This window comes from Taeniopygia guttata, chromosome 20 (genome assembly GCF_048771995.1).
Source record: "Taeniopygia guttata chromosome 20, bTaeGut7.mat, whole genome shotgun sequence".
In the NCBI taxonomy this organism is placed as follows: domain Eukaryota; kingdom Metazoa; phylum Chordata; class Aves; order Passeriformes; family Estrildidae; genus Taeniopygia; species Taeniopygia guttata.
In genome coordinates this window covers 7,286,158-7,304,454 of record NC_133045.1, presented here as the reverse complement: position 1 = coordinate 7,304,454, position 18,297 = coordinate 7,286,158, and the positions used below count along the sequence as shown (strand labels likewise).

Here is an 18,297-nt window from a genome sequence, read left to right as displayed (position 1 = left end):
AGACTCTTGGCTCTGGCAAGCCTTGAGGAACCAGGAGAAAAGAGAAGGTACCACTGTGGGCTCCTTGCACAGCCTCTCTGTAGCTCAACCCATTTTATGTGCAGTGTGGTCTCATACTGACGTCCTGTGACTGGCAGCAGGAAACCAGGGTAGTTGCAGGTGTCCTTCTAAAGCAATTTTGCTGGCTGCAAGGACAAAAGAACTTTATAACCAATCTGAGCTAGGGCTCCTCAACAGTGAGTAGTCCTCGTGACAGGTCACAGTACCCTGTTTAGTGTGGCGGAAGTTGGGGCACGGAATTAAGACTTTAGTGCTTCCTGGCCCAACAGTGCCAGAGCAACAGCTTGTCTTTCCATCCACTTTACCTACACAGTCCTTTTCAGTCAGAACTTGACTTATTGTCCCACAGTTATTGCCCATAAACCCAGTCACTCACTGGGCTACACCTACTTCACTGGAACCTATCATTTAGCCAGTACCAGTCTTCCATAAAGGGTTGAAGTTTGCTTTACTAAGCTCAAATCTAAGAGATGACTTCCTGTGATATTCACGTTCTCTGGACAGAGACACATAATTCTGCCTCTCAGGAATTCTTGGAGAAGCACAGAGAGAAGAAGATAAAACAATCTTTATCTCTGCTCCTTTGCTTTCTCCATGTGGAATGTGGTGTGGAGATTGTTTACCTGAAGTGATGCCAGGACTGGATTCTGGTGAAGGTTGTTTGGGCTCAATGGCCAATGGGATCCAGCTGTGGCTCGGGCTCTCAGTAGAGAGTCACAAGTTTGAGTTAGTTGGATAGGTAAGTAAGAAGTAATATGTAGAATAGGACAGTATCTCTTTAAATAGTATGTTAATGTATTATAGTATAGTTTTAATAAAGCTATCCTTCAGCCTTCTGATCTGGAACCAGACATCATAATTTTTTCCCTGCATCCGGGGTTTGCTGCATTTTTTTACAATAACTTCCTGACACATAATCTATAGTGAAAAATTCCTAACTCTTTTCAAGTAGAAATACCCTCAGACTTAAGATCACCCTGCCTTTTATTCCCAAAGTAGACTTTCAGCAAGTTCAAAATATCAACATTCTAAAATATGTACAAAATATATACGCTGAGCTGGGCAATTATCCCAATGTGTTTGTTGAATGGCTCTCAAATTGGACACCACCCAAATTCCTGTTGAACATTTCCTATGCCTCATTTGGTCGCTGTGATTTACCAAAAAAAAAAAAAAAAAAGAAAAAAAATGTCAGGGCAGAGTTTGTAGTAAAGAAGACAAAGCTAAATGACACAAATTGTGCACGTTGTCCTCACTATGTTGTAGTATCACAGTTTCAAGAAGGAGAAACATTTTGGAAGTGTTTGGAAGTCCATTGGATAAGGCTTTCAATAAGTAACAATGAGTTTATGAATGTGTGTGTAGAGACATTTGGAGCCAGGAGGAATTAATTCCAAAGAAAGCCAGACATAAGTCAAAGAGTCTCTAAGTAGAAGGTAGAATGTTCTTTTTAATAACATGGATATTCACAACAGTAAATGAACAGTCAACCATTCCTCAGTTTATTTAAAATTACAATGTAAAATTGCAATGATATGATGTTGGTGACCCTTTATCAGAGGAAATGAAGATTTGTTTTGCTGATTATCTCAATGTTCTCTGTACAAGATTTCCTATCACATTTTGTTCAGTTTATACACACACAGACCACTCCTTGTATATTTTCATGTTAATTAATCACATTTACCATCTTAAAGGTCTTGATATCTGCAAATTTATCACAGGAGAAATTAACAAGTAGATGTTTGGGACCCGCCTCAGAAGGGATAAGTTTAAACTTGGTACTGGATTTCTCACTGGCTTTCAGTGGTGGTATGCTAAAAAGAAAAGGAAATAGTAAGTTGAAAACAGGCTTATGCATCATGTTTGTTTCTTCACTAATCATCTTCCACCTGGAGTAAGAACTCTTATCACTTCAAAGTAAGATGGCCATGAAAAGACCACACATGGCTTGGCTATCTGATAAGTATTTAAAGACTCAAATTTATACATTAGAGGCTCTCACAAATTCATTATGCAGTAACCCAGATAAGTCCACAAAGGGGGGCATAATAATATGTGAGATAAGATTTCATGCACAAGAGAGGGTGTAAAACACATCACTTTTGAATCATTGCAAAAGAATAATCTGAGACCATGAAGAATGTTAATATCAACTCTTGAATTAGAATGGAGTGTAAGAGCCAAGGAAACCTCAGTGTTTATAGAGCAGGAAATTCTGAATGGAAGTTAAAATGTTTTACACTGGGTGTGTTTTGTAACTCTTGGAAACTTGTTAATGTTTTTCCCTTACCCTGACATATTGTCTTGTCTTGCCTAAGGATAAAACTGTGTGGGATAGACAACACGAGGCTGGTAGATTCCCTCAGGAAAGCTTATAAATGATAGGATGAACCATTCCTAATTGCTCAAGTGCAAATGACAATGCTAAGGTGCTGTGTTTGTTTGTTTGTGTTTGTCTGTGTATTCAGCTAAAGAGCATGTTCCTATATCCCAGGTATTTTCAAGAAATAACTGCATTTGTGAGGATATGTTGAAATTTTTGTGAAATTTGTTGTCTTTACAAAATGAAGGACAGTCTGAAAATTCAATCTTTCTGTTTCAATTACGAAATACTGAAGGAAAAAGGGCAGAAAAAGTTGCAAAAGCACCAAGAGAGATAACAGGGAACTGGGATCTATAGTAAAAAAAAAAAAAAAAAAAAAAAAAAGGCATTTTATTTCAGTCTTCTCAATCACTGTCTCAATATAATCAAATAGTTTCTTGACTCTGTTTATTAATCTGCTTAGATAATTTAGATAATTATTTTGTAGAGTTGGAAAAAGCTGCTTGTCATGGTCTAGTCTGTTCTGCAAAAACTATCCTCTTCAAACTGTGATCTGCTGTGTCTGGAAAAGCTGAGCATGGAGCAGACCTGGCTTGGAGCTTTTCAGAGGTCCCACCCTTTGAGATCACAACCTGGGTCTAAGCAGTATTAATTTTTTTTCCCCAAAGCTGAGACACTGATGTATCTGCTTTTTACATATATTTCTGCCTGTTGGATATAAATACAATTTGCTTACAATGCTGTGCACCCAGATTGGCACCTGCAGTCCATTTAATAAAGTGAAAAAAATATCCTGGTTGATATATGTTGCAATTTGGATAAGTATGGACAGAAATAGTTGTGTATCCTATTGTTTGCCTTTGATCACAACAAGAAGGTGCAACCTGTCTGGCTTATAGCAGGATAGACAGCCTCAGCAACATTTACAGCTTGGGCAAGCATGAATTTTTTCCTGGAAGTGTGTGGTCCTGCTAGGTAGGCAGGAAAACAAGTTCTGTCCAATTATGACAGCAATTATTTGACCTCCCAAACCATGAAGCCAAAGCCCAGCCTAGATGAAGAGCTGGTTCATCACTGTGTGCTCATAACCTGTGCCTCCCAGGTTACAGCTAGAAGAAAATGATGTCCCATCCTACAGTTCAGTTCCAACTCATCCATGCCCACATTCCTGTATGTTTGATAGCAGGAGACATTTCTGGTACTCACCGTAGCTCCAGGATGCCTTGGAGCAGGTCACTGCCCTCCACCTGCAGCATGCAGTCCTTCATCTCCTCATCGATAGGATTGGTAAATGTCACCTCCACAAACACCTCTTTATTCACTTTGGCTTCACCAAGTACCTGTGCAAAGAAAATGCTTGTGAGGCCAGGTTCTCAGTGCTCTTTTCTAGCTGAGCCTTTTCAGGCATCAGAAGAGGAGCTATTATGAGAGGTTGTGACAAACCATGGCAGAATTTTTCGGTGTGAGCAGAGCATTTCTTTCACAGAATAAAGTGCTCTCAAAAAACTCCCTTTCCCTTTTCTATGCCACTGCAGTTACAACAAAGGGAATTTACCTGTATGTCGATGGCAGGATTGTCCAGGGTGATGTTTCTTTTCACAAGCACTTGAATCCCATCTTCTACATGACATAAAGCTGTGACCTGGATTGTTTTGTCTGTAGTTAACTGCTGCTGGTATTCAGGATACTTTATCTTAATGGGAAATTGTTTTTCTGGAAGGAAAAAATAACAAAGGAATTGCTACATGCTTTTATAAGTTCACAGAGCTTCATATCTACCATTAGTATTTTCTTTTTATGCTGGGTCTAGGACCAGGAAGACCTTCAGCCATGACTGCCAAAATAAATTTATGCAAATGTATCAGTTTGCTTTAGATAGATAGTGATTTCTCCAATGTTATCCCTTCTCCATTCACTACTACTGTATTGCCTGGTTTATTTCCCCCGCTATTGCTCTGAAAGATACAACAACTGCAGTTTAAGGAGTTTACTGGTGCCTCTCCAAAAGTTAAATTACATGAATTATTATTTCTCCTTCTTGCTAATGACTTGAAGCCCAAGATTAATACAAGACAGTATCAGTAGTGATTCAATGATCTTTCACCTCATGTTGGACATGCTGACACATCTCTTATCCCAGGCTCCTAATGGTAACATTTTCCAAAACGTGAAAAGCACTTGGGGACATGATAGTGGGAAACATACCTTATTAATGTATGTGTCATGTAATATTTTTCTCAGCCTTTTCCACCAAGGATTTAGCATTGCAATTTGTTAGAGCTTTTTCTCCCAAGCTGACCAGCCTTCAATGCCCATTTACTGATAAAACCATTGTGATTAAAAGGTATTTGAAAAATTACCTTCCTTTGGGGCCAGAGTGACAGATATGGAGTCCTTCCAGATCTGATTAACTCTTCTTCTAGTATACAGAGTACTCCATGCAGTCATATTTACATTTACAGTCTTAGCATCAGACTGCAAATTTTCAAGAACCAGAAGCAGGTTGACATCTTTGCCAACTTCTAAAGAGCCTGCCACCTTGAATTTTCCTGAGATGTCAGGCTTCTGTTCAACTTCCTCTTGTTTTGGTGCTGTAGGATCAAATTTATCCTCAAGTCCCAGCTTCTTACGGGCTTTTTTAAAAATTTCTCTTTCTTTTGCAGAGCCTGTCAGGGAGAACCATGAAAATTATCCTCAGCAGTTAGCATGCATCTCTTATTGTACATGGCTGCTAGAGAGAAGCTAGCCAGGACAGAGTGTCTGTGCTTAGAGATAACAAGCTCTGTTTTCTACAGCCATACCTCATTTTCTGTGTCTGCAGTCAGTAACATCCCTGTCCTTCTAATAATATTTTTTAAACATTATGTCTTAAGTCTAAAGTTTCTCTTTTCCCATTTCTATCCCTTGTTATGGCTATAACATTTAGAAGTGTGAATTCTTATTTGCTAGCACAGAGAAAGGCCCAAATGTTGGGGAAGGCTGATGGCACTGCATGGTGGGTTGAGTCTGGCTGGCAGCCAACCATCCACCCAGCCCCTCACTCCCTTTTTCCAAAGGAGGGGAGAAGGCTTGTGGATTGAGGTAATGACAGTTTAACAGGAAAAGCAGAAGCTGCTTATGAGCAAAGGAAAAAGAGAAACAACATGGGGATGATCAGACCTGAAGGCCTGAGAAGGAGCTGTGCTCTCCCACCCTTTGAAAGAGTTGCTTTTCCTGGGCCTAAGTGCTGATTAGGTCAGGCTTCTGCAACTTTTATCCTACAGACAAATAACTGGGCTGTAGCCTAATTCTCACTAAGCAGAGGCAGACAGTGCATGTCAGCAATAGGCAGATGGAACAGTGAACCTTTTATTTGGAGATACTTGGACTTGACTTATTTAGGTCCCACAAAGCAACTCCATATCAGAAAGGCAAGGCAGTTCTTTGTTTTTTTGGTTTTTTTTTACTCAGTACCTTTTCTCTCCTTTTGTGTAGGAATTGAATAAATCAAGTATAAATTCTGCTCCTACTTTATAAATGCACTAAGAGAATCCTAACTGAAAATGTATATACTTTTGGAAATGAAGCAGCTATGTGATCCGAAGAACCAGTGGTTTTACTTACCTTCCTCATATTTATAATCCCTGGTGACATCTACACGATCATCCCTACCAACTGCCTTTGTACTGATGGAGGCACCAATTTCTGTAGACTTAGAGAATATCAAAGTTTTCTTTCCAGTTGCAGAGTCATAATTCCAGTACATACAGTCAGCATTCACTTCTGCAAACACAAATGGGCCATCGTAGTCCAGTTCTACTTCTCCTTCTTTGACGGCGTGCCGTGAGGTAGGACCACACTGATAAATTCCTACAGCATCAAGGAAAAGGAATTTAGGCATTATCTTTGACAGTAAGCAGATTATTAGACAGATATTTATCGCTGACTCCTGAATTGCCCAGTGCTGCTGTCCCTTTTAAGCCCTTTCATCCCTCATACAAGGCCAGTCATCAATATATCTTGTGTTCGTTCTGAAAGTACACTTGATTTATTTTATATTATCCCTTAATTTTCAATAGCATTTGATACCTACATTGGAAATATAGGAATTGCTGTAAAAACTGGTCCTGGAATTCTAGTTACTTTCTTGGCATTCACGGATGATCTGAAGCATCTGAAGCTTTCCTATTGCAACCAATTAAGTATTTTCTTCTGCAACTATTTCTGAGCAGGTTGACAAATTGCTTTTATAATTATTTTACTTTTTTAACTTCTCTCTAAAAGTGACTGGCTTAAAAAAATTTCAGCATTGATCCTTAAATAAAATTTGTGTACCTCCACTTTCTTCTTGGGGAGTTGCATCCAGAACTTGCCATCCACTGTATGAGGGGCCCAAGTCATTGCGTGTAAACCAGCTTTCATTCCAGACATGGAAATTCCTGTGTGCAAGAATGAACTAAGTAAGCTACTAGTATGTGTTTGTGGATTCCTGTCCACCTCCTTTTATCAGCCATCTTAGTTACATGGATTAAATGCCTTTATTTGCATAGTTGTTATCTGAGACTCACCACTTCCACCCTGACCCTCACTACATTAACTAGAAAGGTGCTGAAAATTGCCTTGTGGAATAAATATAAATGTTCAAGGGCAGAAAACAGATTTATGAAGTTATACAAAATGGCTTGAGCCTGTTTTTCTCCAAAACTTTGAGCCCATACACTTCCTTAGTTTTAGCTTTAGATTTGCTTCTGGCACAATGCTACAGTTCTACGTGTCACATGTAGATAGAAAGAGTCCAGAAAAAGAAGGGGAATAAACAAGAGAGAAACTGAGGGACTACTTCTGCTCTTTGCTGAATGCAAGCTCGTTTGAACTGCATTTGATGCTTAATACAGGTAGTAGTTAAATTACTTTCACTGCAAATGATGCCACTGCAAAAGCTGGTTCTGTTGAACTTTTACAGTTTAACATGAACTGGTTCTGAAGAATAGTTTCCAACTAGGTTAAGTTGCCACTGTTTCATACATCCAGTGCAATATTGCAAATTTTCAGTCATCTGTGGCATCATAACTGTAATTTTGCCTGCCCTTGCTTCAATTAGCTGTTGTAATTAGTGTCACAATTCTTTGTTTAACTGAGAAAGAGTGAAAACACCAAATCTTGTAGTATTATTTTGTGGAATTTTTATTGATCCTCTCTGTGTGTGTAGTAGATTTTAAGGTAATTCTTAAGAAGATAAAGCATTTGTCATTAGTATCCATGCTCTGGAGACACTGTAGACATTGATAAGCTCTACTATTAAATACTGAGCCTTACCACACGCTGTCAGCTCCCCTTTCCAAATGATTTCCATCTGCATCATAAAACTCATCCACACGCAGATTTCCATCTGCATCATGGGCAGAACTGAAGTTTGTAATTGTACGGGTGGGAATCCCCAGACATCTAAGCACTAAAGAGTGAAGAGAAAGCCACAGTCAGAAAGCAATATTTCTGCAGGTTTCATATAGCACAGTAATGTCTTCAAAGGCTTCCATATAGGAAGTTATATTAGTGCTCCTTTTAATAGAATCTGTGCAATGTCAGTCATGTGCGTGACATAAAACATACCTGTAGTCAATACTGCTGCAAAAACCCAACATTGTCCATATTTAACAGGTCTGAATCCTGATTTCTTCCAGCTTTGCAGGATTTCACCACTTCCTGTCCAGCTGGTGGGATTTTTACCACCCTCATATTTTCCACTCCAGTTTCCTAGCACCACCCCTTGGTCATCATTGGCGTTGACCTGAGAAAATATTCACTAAATTTATCATGAGGTAAATTAAGAGTTTATAACCTGTCTGAAAGGGGCCTAGGAGTTACAGCAAATGCCATATTGAATGTGAGCCAACAGTGCTCTCTCATCAAAAAGGGAAAGCTCACAGTAGGCTGCACTGGGGAAAGTGTGACCAGGAGGTTGAGGGAGGTTGTTAACCTCCTTTAATTATCCCTATTGAGGCTGTGTCAGGAGTCCTGTCTCTAGTTTGGGGTCTCTCAGTCCAAGGGGATGTTGAGACACTGAAGAGGACCCAGGAGGGAGGGCTGCAAGATGGTCAGGGGTCCAGCAGCACACAAACTCTGTGGGAGAAGTTGAGAGCACTGGCCTAGCTCTGTCTGGTTAAGGATGCAAGGGGGAATGTAAAACCAGCTTACAACAATTTGAATGTGTGTTCTAAGTAACCTTTCTCTTTGATATACCAAGAGGCAACAGCAGAAAGCTGTAGCTTGGGAAAATCATATTTGACATAAGAGACAAATTCCTCATTAGGAGCGTAGGGTAGCTCTGGACTGGCTACCCACAGAGGCCACAAACCCTCCTTTCTTGGAGAGTTTCAAACCAGCCTGGCAAATCAGTGGCTGAGCTGATTTAGTACCCAGTAGATCCACTGCAAATGGGTGACTGGACTAAAGACCTCCAATGAACTAGTCCCTCAACCACTCCTGTCATATTTTCAGCATGACTTCTGGATATCAAAATGACAGAACTATCCCAGAGGAGATAAATCTGGCAGGCTCAGAGCATATGACCATGTAGGCCCATATTTCACCACCTGTATTGTCTGCTGCATACAGACAGTGGCCTAAAATTCTGTATGAAGTGGCCTCATATTTGCTTTCACTGACTACTTTTGAAGGACACTCAGTAGTTTGCACTTTGTGAAGCTGTTGCTTACCATGGCACTGAGAACACGGCCCAGGTACCTGGGGTCGTGTCGGTGAGCCACGTCAGTGAGAGGATCCTGACGGTAGTACAGGCTGCGATCCATTATGGACAGGCAAATATTGAGGATGTCTCCTTGAAACTGTAGTACAGAAATAAATTAGTGTTTTGAAAACAGAGATTACTAAAAACCAGAATGCAGAGAGCCATATTAGTGTTGAATGGGGTTTTTAAATCACTGATTGAAGTGCTGCAGAGCTCAGCCAGGCACTATATAAAAATGTGGCCACAACAAACTCTGAAGATCAGAACTCATAGAGTTTTTAAAAACTTGGAATCTGTGGACTTGAGGCCTCTCAGCATTGCTACAGTACTTTACTAAATTAGGGCTACGTAGTCTTAGTAAAGATATTAATGTTTCTGCTGGCTGCTCTTTCACGACAGAACAGGGAATAGTAAATTACAAATCCTCATATTGATCAGTGAACCAGGGCTTGGCGCAAGTACTGATTGCAACACCAGAGTCCTGCTCTTCAGAGATGTATGCAGTGAACTGGAAAAAGTAAATGACCCAGTTCATGGAAAGACAATGTCTGGTGTTTCAGTGCTACATTTACCTGGCCAAAGTTCCATCCAAAGCTGTTGATATGGTTTTTATTGCCTGCAAAAATGATGCCAAACTCTTCTAGCACATATTCCTCACACTCAGCCTTGTTAGGCATGAACACATCATCACCTGAAAAACCAAAACAGAGAGATGTACAAATATGACAGGCAAAAAAAAAAAAAACCCTCAAGAAGTCTTGCTCTATAAGGCAAGATCTCTCTTGATCTATAAGGGTGCTTGAAGATATCCACCCTTTGCTGTTCTTGGTGCTATATATATATAAACAGATAGTGAAACTCAGGATCTACAATTAGAGAAAGGGGTGGGAGGTGTCTGAGTGAAGATGGAGGTGTGACACTGCCAAATCCGTGAGAAAATGGTAAATATGATTCTTTTCTTGGTTCTACAAAGGCCAGACACACTCTTCTAAACTTGTGCCAAAGTAGGGAAGCTCTGTCAAAAGCAGAACCTTACCTTTTAGAGCAATGAGCTCTCCAGTATGTACATGCTACAGAGCTGATTCTATGTACCAGAAGGTCCTAAGAAACTGTTAGACACCCTTTTTTGGTCATTGATCCATGATGCTGTCAATTTTCAGCTGCTATATTACAGTATAGATCAAATGGAGAAGCTGCAAATATTAATGAAGCTGAAAGCAACATAGATTCTTTAGAGGAAATTCAACGTATTCATACCTGAAGACCACGGGTTAAAAAGCAAAACAAAAGTGCCAAGATTATGTGGAGAGGAGCTGCCACTTTGAACACTGAGCCTGTAACGTCCAATGACAGCATTATGTGGGCTGGAAATGGAGATGCTCACAGAGCTGGAGCTGCTGGACTGTAGAACTGCACTCCAGCCCTCTTTGCTCACTGTGCTGGAGATATCAAACGTGGCCAGGGTCTTGGTCGCCTTTGAGGGTTTTGGACCTTTCAAGAAAAACAAATAACATTTTTTTTTCCATGCCATGCTGAAATAGAGATTTTAGTCATCAGCAAACTCAGTAGGGATGTAACCCTCCCAACCCTCAGGTGAATTTGTGCCATATATTGGCAACTGAAGGAAGCTGTGGCTGCTGGCTGGGGTAGGAGAAATACAACAAACACTTCACAGTTCAATGGCTTTGTGAATGAGCATGCTGGCTCTGAGCTATTCTCTTGCTGCTCTGTAGTGCAGATTGGGCCAGAAGAATATCCTGGGGCAGCATTACTCTCCCTGTGAAAGAAGCTGGGGGCCATACCTGTTTCTGCAATGAATATTAAGTTTTGCTCAGGCCGTTCTGTTCCATTGAAGGTGATAGTGAAGGCCTGTCCTCTCCTCACAATCAGTTCTTCACTAGAAAATTTACTTGTGTGGTGTTCTCTTGCATTTTCTTTCAGATGCCAGTCAGTTCTTGGCTGCGTTGCAGCTATGAAAAAAATGAAAAGAGCAAAAAAGCTTGAGGGTACATCCAAAGAGGAAGGAGCACAAACACACTCTGAAGAATTGCTTATTACTTTCTATAGGTAACTGGTGCCCATGTGAAGCTTCCACCAAAATTAGAAATAATTTATTTATGAGCATTTTTTTTTTGAAGAGACTCCATCTTGCATAGGGTGTTAGAGGTTATCTAATATCTATCTTTTCCCATGCACACAATAAAAGAAAAAATGCAATTCCTATGAAAATCCTTCTTCTGACTTTCAATAGAAGAATTTTCTCTAACTTTTTTTTTCTTGGATCAAAACTCCTTAGAGAAGTAGTGACCTCTCAGTCCATGGCAGAGCTGAACATGAAGTATGGATGTAAGAAGGTTGCAAAGAGCATCACAGGATGGGCTTTCCCCTTGCTCACCTTGGCCCATATCTGATCAATGTGTCCTCTGTATGCAGCTTCTGAAGCTTCCTCTGAAAGGCCTCCTGTACTTCTGCTGGCTCAAGGAATGACTTCCTTTGATGCCTTTCACTCCTTTAAAGTCTGTTTGCAATATTTCCTGTGGGGGTGGAGCTTGAGTAGCTGTCTTTGCCCCCGGCCTTGATCTGACCAGTGGGGCTTGAGGATTCATTTTTCATTCTTTGTTTTTCCTCTCTCAGTCCTCATCTTGTTTCCTTGCAACATAACATGTGAAGCTTGGACAATATTTATTTGCTAAGAGTTTCTTAATATATTCAAAGTTATAAGAACTTTAGCATTTAGCTGCTTTTCTTCCTGTTGTAGTGCTAAAGTTCTAGGAACAGCATAACTCCTTCTTGCAAAACGCTATTTTGAATTTTAAATATTCCATGAGCAATATTTACAGGGACTCTTTCTTTAAATTAATTCCCTAAATCTGTTGTTTTGGAGTTGCTTTTTTCCCCCCTCCCTGCACTGTAGTAATTGCAAAACAATGACCAAGCCACTGTCTCTGCCCCAGGTCAAATCAGGGCCAAATTTAAAGAACCAATTTTTCATTTGTCACACAGTTGATGTTTAACCCTGTTCAACAGACAAGCACTCCATGTCACATTTGTATGACACACTACAGTGACAACAGGTACATATATTTGTGATTTGTGATAAAATATTTGCTTTCAGCTCTATTATTTTTTTATAAGATATCTCTGACCATGCTACTGGTAAAGCAAATTTCTGCCCAAAAATCTTCCACTTAACTTCAAGGAGAGTGAATTTTGCTTATGCTTTGTAGGTGGCTCCACTTTGTGTTAAGAAAGAGATAGACTAATTCTGATACTTCTATGAAACAACCTGTAAAATTTGGGAATTCAATGCACATCTTACAGATGCCTCTCAGTAATACCCATCATGCTGGACTGGGCACAGCTGTACATGTTCCCAAATTCATCATTTTGGCCTGGGCTGGGCTTGGTATTCAGGAGCCAAATTGTTTGGTTTTCTGGTTTGGATCATGTTTGGAACATCCAGAATTGGAACTTGCTCAACCCATTTCATACACAGACATGTTTTATTCATGTTTCATAGAAATGCTGTTGTTAGAAGAAACAGTTTTTAACTGGCTATAATTCAGACTGCTACTTTGACTCTCTGTTCATTAGTTATATTAATCTTAACAGGGACCATAGTTTTATAACTTGCAAAGCCCAACTGTGACTTTAAAGTGCTAAGACTAATTATTAAATTTAAAATGCCTTATAATTTGATTGGAGTTTTGGATGTTAAGACATACTCTCCTATTCATACTTTAAAATACTGTTAAATGTCGCACAAAGAATATTCAGAATAAATTTAACATTTCAGCCTATTCTTGGATACACAGCAGACCATTTTTCTTTGATAGGAAGGTTAGTTACTGTTGAAAGAGAAAGAACAGCAGTCCATTTATGCTGGCAGACAGTATGTCAGGAAGAACGAGTTGTGGCTGTTCTGTCAGCTTCTGGTGTTTATTCCCAGCTCTGCCTAAGTTGCCTTGCGGGCCTCTGGTGTGCTTTGTTTGTAAAACAGATGAATGATACTTACTGGACCTTTGGATTAAAAATTATGGACAAAGGTTGAGAATGAGGGCTAAATTAATGAGAAATATTAACACTAGTCAGAACATGCACAACGCATCTGACCCAGGCAGCTTCCTTGCCAAGCAGTGTTTGAAGAGCTTGAATGGTGGCTGCAAATGTAGAGACTGCACAGGTAGGTGCTTGAAGCTCTGTGGATAGCAAGAGAAAGACTCTCTTGGACCTCAGAAAACTGAAGCTATGAACCACGTTAGTATGTTGTTTCATGGACCCAGAAGAAGGAGTATCAGAATCATCTTTTGCAGACTGGTCCAGCCATATCCTTCATAACAACCTTCTACAGTAATACCTAGATTATTTTCCCCTCACCTCAGTAACTGTTAAAAAAAGTGAATATATAGGACTAAGAGTTTCAGCACTGAACAGCGAAGGACATATTTGTTAACAGGCAAATTCCCCTCAGTAAACTCCTGTCTCTTACTCTTTCCAATGTTTTCTTTCACACCAACTCTATGTGAATCCTCAGTGATAATTGAATTTTATTAAATGTCACCTATTATTAATTGTCCTTTTGTTCAGGATGGGAAATTAGTACCTATAATAGTCTATCTGCTCCTATCTTCTCCCTGAGCACAGCTCTTCTTTAACACATCCCTAAAGCACCATGCTGCAACCATATGGCCGTGACTCACTAGGACCGCCTCAGTGGACTTGATGATCTTACAGGTCTTTCTCAACCTAAATTATTCTAATTCTCTGATTCAGTATCCTGAGAAGTCTGGGCTATTCTATCTCTTATCACATCCCGTTTTTGAATAATTAAGCAAGAAATTCCATCAGCAACCCTGACTTGTGCTATCCTAGATACAGGAATTCAAGTGGTTTTCTACAGCTATGCTTTATGTGTGACCCACACAAAGGAGAGACTTGGGACACTGGTGTGGACTGACTCACATCAGCACTTTTCAGGACTAGAACCACCTGACAGAGAAGGGTCAAGCCCATATGGAAAAATATTTGGCCAAGATCTCTTCTGAGTCTTACATATTGTCCAAGATACATTTAATTTTCTGTCTCTATCTTCTACTCACACACCTTAATAGTGGGGGCATTTGCGGTGGAAGCCTGAAGCCTTCCTGACTGTTCCTAAAGTTTGCCAATAGCTTTTCTTCCTTTGAAGACAATTTGGCACAATCCCCTTCCATGCTGTCTGTGCAAGAAGGGTGTCCTGTTAGCTGGGCTCAGATCTCCTCTTGAGATCTTGGCTCATTCCAGATGAGATGGCTCCTTCAGAAGGGAGGCTGACAGTGACATAAGAGTGACATACACTGATATGTGACCTCCAAAAACTCCTATGGGACCAGGACACAGGAATAAGCCAATCTGGCAGTGCACAGACTGGGATGAACCTCTGCTGGGTTCTTCTGACAGCTCCCACATAATCACACAGCACCTATTACGTACAGCCTGTGATATTTAAATGTATTTCCCTACCTCTCCTACTTATGCATGTATGTCTTCCATTGGAATGGAATAAAGGCATTATTTGGAAGTTTTAACTTCCAGCTACTGCTGCACAGTCATCATCCAAGCATAGCCCAGTGCAGGCTCCCATCACTGCCCTGCTCTGCTCCTCTCTGGGAACGCAGCGTGCTGTCCCATTCTGCGGGCAGGCGCTCCCAGTGCTAATGCACAAACAAGATGCTTGCAGGTGTAACTCACGCCTTAATTGTAATGACACTGAAGCTTAAAAGTGACAGAAAGAAGCTGAGATAATTATTTTCAGTGTGAGACTACGAAACAAGTTGTTAGATCCTTAGTAGCAATAGTGGTGCTGCAGAATATCAAAACCCTTTAAAAACCAGGCAAACTTATAGGAACCTTTCAGGTGTTTCTCTCTTTTCTTAATGCAACACCTGGATTCTGTTAAAGCAGGTCTATTAGAGACTGGCCCACAAATGCATATTTTCTGGGGAAAAAAGGTGTGTCTCTCTGCAGGATGTGTGTCAGGGGATGGGAGGAGTAGGGAGAGAGGAAGAGAAGGAGTGAGAATAACTCAATGCACATACATCTGCACCTAAACTCTCACAGTTTTTTACATAAAAAATTGTGCATGGTACCATGAGGGGCATCTTTGTGCAGTTCTGACATCTCCATCTGAACCTGGGCTTGGGTATTTCTTGGATCCTGGGTATTTCACAAGCAAGTGCTGATCATGATCAGCAAATACCTGTTTGTTTGTTAAATGCTGCATTAAACACTTATTGAGTTTCGTGCAATAAGAAAATTGTCGTTGAGAAGAATAGGCTGCTGTCTGAAATTTCAAGAGGAAGTTTTGAGAGAGAGCCCTGCTAAAATGTTCTAAGTTATTGGCAAATCATTGCTTAAAAGGAAGTGTTACAATGCAGAAACAATTGGTTTGTGGGTTTTTCCCCCCATTGCTCTACCTGAAGGTTTTAACTGTCCACCTTACAGTATAGTTCTTTTGTTAAAAAGAAGGATTTTTCTACTCAGCCCAATACTTCAGTTTCACCTATTAAATTGTGTTTTGCCATTTATTTAATCTCTGCTCAGAGGAGGAGATTTATGAAGGAATCTACAGTTCTATGCTGATTGCATGGACCCAATTCCCTCCTAGCCTCAGTTCTGCTCTTAAACAAGTAAACATATAGATGGTATCACACTCAGCAGCTGCACTGAGATAATTAATTAACCACCATCAGGCCAGGCAAACAGCGGATGCTGTGAGGGATGCTGGCAAAAGGTCGAAACAATAACAGGAATTATTTCAAATAATAGATATATGGACAAACTCTTGTGTTCTAAGAGTTTGTGCAATCAATTCTCCTAGAACTGTGAAAATGGGGTTACTGTGCCTCTCTTAAACTGTATGAGGGGAAAACAATGCATGTAATCTTTGCACTTGAGCCCCTGATCTGTGGATGGTTGTTTTTTATTAATTTCCTGAGTTTTTCAAGCCTAAGTCACATAAAGCCAGCACAGCATGTGTTCTGCCTAGGATTTGCAAAGGAGCATCATCTTAAACTCAGGACTCATTTTATTTATTTATGAAGGGGACCTAGAAGAATGTTGGGAACAAACTTTTAGCAAGTCCTGTTGCAATAGGACATGGGGTCATGGTTTTAAACTGAAGGACTCAATTTAGATTAGATACAAGAAAAAAGTTTTTAACACAGAGGGTGCCGAGGCACTGGCACAGGTTGCCCAGGGAGGTGGTAGATGCCCCATTCCTGGAGAGATGCAAGGTCAGGGTGGATGGGGCTGTGAGCAATCTGATCTAGTTGCAGATGTGCCTGCTCATGGCAGGGGAGCTGGAGCAGACGGTCTTTAAACATCCCTTCCAACTCACACTATTCTGTGATTCCATACATTTCTATACAGGTTACAGCAAGTCAGGCCTAAGTGAGTACATGGCCAATCTTACTAAAAGGTATTGATTTAATTTCCTTCCCCCTAAGACTTCACTGTTGGACTTCTAGAAGCTTGCTTTGTTTGCAGTTTAAAGTGCCTTTGCTTTTCATACTAATTAAAAAAAATAGTTAAAATGGCATTACTGGCTCTGGATCTGCAGGAAGAAATTAAGCCCATAGTGTATCTTCTGCATAATAATTTCCATTAACACAAGATTCATTCATATGTGACCTAATCTTTGAATCATTAAATTTCAAGCTAAAATAAAGTTTGCAGTTTGCCATAACTTCTTCTTCTCTATTTGCAATTTCATAGTATTTTTAATATTTAACTTCAGTATAGCAATGGATGGATTATCTTTTTGTGCTTGTTTGTGTCTTTTGTAAGATTCAGGAAATAAAAACACTGAAAAAACATATGCATAATTCTCAAAATGTTTTGTACTCCGAAAGTTCAGAGCCCTTTACAAAACAACCCCACAGAGAAAGCTAACACATGGTACATTATTCACTTTCCCATTCCGTATGAACAAAGAGACTTTTTTTAAACTTACCAGCCATGCTCCTTTGCTCCTCTTTTCCTTGGACTTTGTTTTGCTGTGAGCAACTGCAGACCTATATGATAAGACTTCAAGCTCTGGCTGTGTTGCAGCATTTATAGGGAAAACTTTAGGCCTCTCCTTATGTTCGAACCAATTATAATTCACATTAGGTGAGTGAGGCAGGTAAGTCATACCAGTGGTCATGTAAACTTCCTAGTAACCCTATATTAGCTCATGGGTTATAAGACATTGGACTTGTGCAATTCAGGCCATTTATCCAGAAGGTTGATGAGATGCTTAGAAAAGCAGAGCATTTAATTGCATACCTGGAATCCAGAATTTCACATGCAATGATGCATCACTCAGTAAGGGATGTTTTTTGAGTCAGTATAAATTAATATCGCTTCCCAGTATGATCCAAAGTTGAGTATTCATGCAATAAAATATACATTCATAATCAAATTCATATGGTCCCCTCCCTATGAGTGTACTCATAGGTCTGGAAAAAAAAACCTAGAACTTTTCATTTGCCTCATTGGTCACTTTTTGGGTATCACCACAGTAATGCTTTTGTGTCAGCCCCTCCTTAGAGTCTCTGTGAATTACACTAATGGTATGAATGCTGCAAAAGTAGTGTAAGCTAGTAGTAACTTGACAAACCACTGAGCACTGAATAGCTTTGATGAGTGGATCCTGAGCAGTAACTCTCCCTGCATGGAGAGAAACTTCATCCCCATAAAATAAAACACTCATTTTGGAGCAAGTACAAATTATGACTTCAATTTGTGTTTCAATGGTGGTTACTCATCTAGTTTCTGAGTCTAGACAGAGAACAATAAATGTTAAAATATCTCCATTGGCACATACAGGAAATTCTATAGGTACAAAGAAAATGAATTTGTCAGAATGGCCTCATAACATTTCTTTTTATTTCAGGCAAATCCTTCATTTTCCATATCAGTGCTAGCAAATTGATCACAGATGTCTCTTTCTCTCTTCTGCCCTCCACATACAGGAACTTCTGTTCCCTTACACAGACTTGAACAAGCTATTTTGTCTCTTCATTATTACTTCATCTCACTTATCTACAGTGACGAGAAGAGACTGAAGCAATCTCAGGAATGTTAGTGCTTACCTTGAAGAACTTGAAGGGTGGAAATTTCATAAGATCAGAAAGGGGCAAGCACAGTATCTATGTATAAA

General features: G+C 39.9%; 1 protein-coding gene across 2 annotated transcripts; it reads right to left on the bottom strand.

Moving 5' to 3' along the window:
* Positions 1 to 1,490: 1,490 nt before the first annotated feature.
* Positions 1,491 to 17,198, bottom strand: LOC100224907 (protein-glutamine gamma-glutamyltransferase E). 2 transcript variants are annotated; one of them, XM_072917073.1, is made up of 13 exons: positions 17,107 to 17,198; positions 10,916 to 11,083; positions 10,371 to 10,604; positions 9,686 to 9,804; positions 9,082 to 9,210; positions 7,976 to 8,153; positions 7,682 to 7,817; positions 6,701 to 6,804; positions 5,990 to 6,235; positions 4,747 to 5,052; positions 3,942 to 4,099; positions 3,593 to 3,726; positions 1,491 to 1,877 (listed from the first exon to the last, which is right to left on the bottom strand). In XM_072917073.1, the coding sequence occupies exons 1-13, from the start codon at positions 17,111 to 17,113 to the stop codon at positions 1,730 to 1,732; spliced, it is 2,067 nt and encodes a 688-aa protein (XP_072773174.1). In that variant the 5' UTR covers positions 17,114 to 17,198; the 3' UTR covers positions 1,491 to 1,729. The 2 variants fall into 2 exon arrangements, with proteins under 2 accessions (XP_072773174.1, XP_030144662.4); XM_030288802.4 differs by lacking the exon at positions 17,107 to 17,198 and adding an exon at positions 11,509 to 11,626.
* Between the last annotated feature and the right edge of the window lie 1,099 nt (positions 17,199 to 18,297).

Excerpts from the sequence above, each read along its gene's own strand:
- LOC100224907 (XM_030288802.4), bottom strand. Across the intron at positions 7,818-7,975 it reads TGCAGCAGTATTGACTACAG|TGCTTAGATGTCTGGGGATT; the intron begins GTATGTTTTATG and ends TTCACTCTTTAG. Across the intron at positions 4,100-4,746 it reads CACTCTGGCCCCAAAGGAAG|AAAAACAATTTCCCATTAAG; the intron begins GTAATTTTTCAA and ends TTTTCCTTCCAG.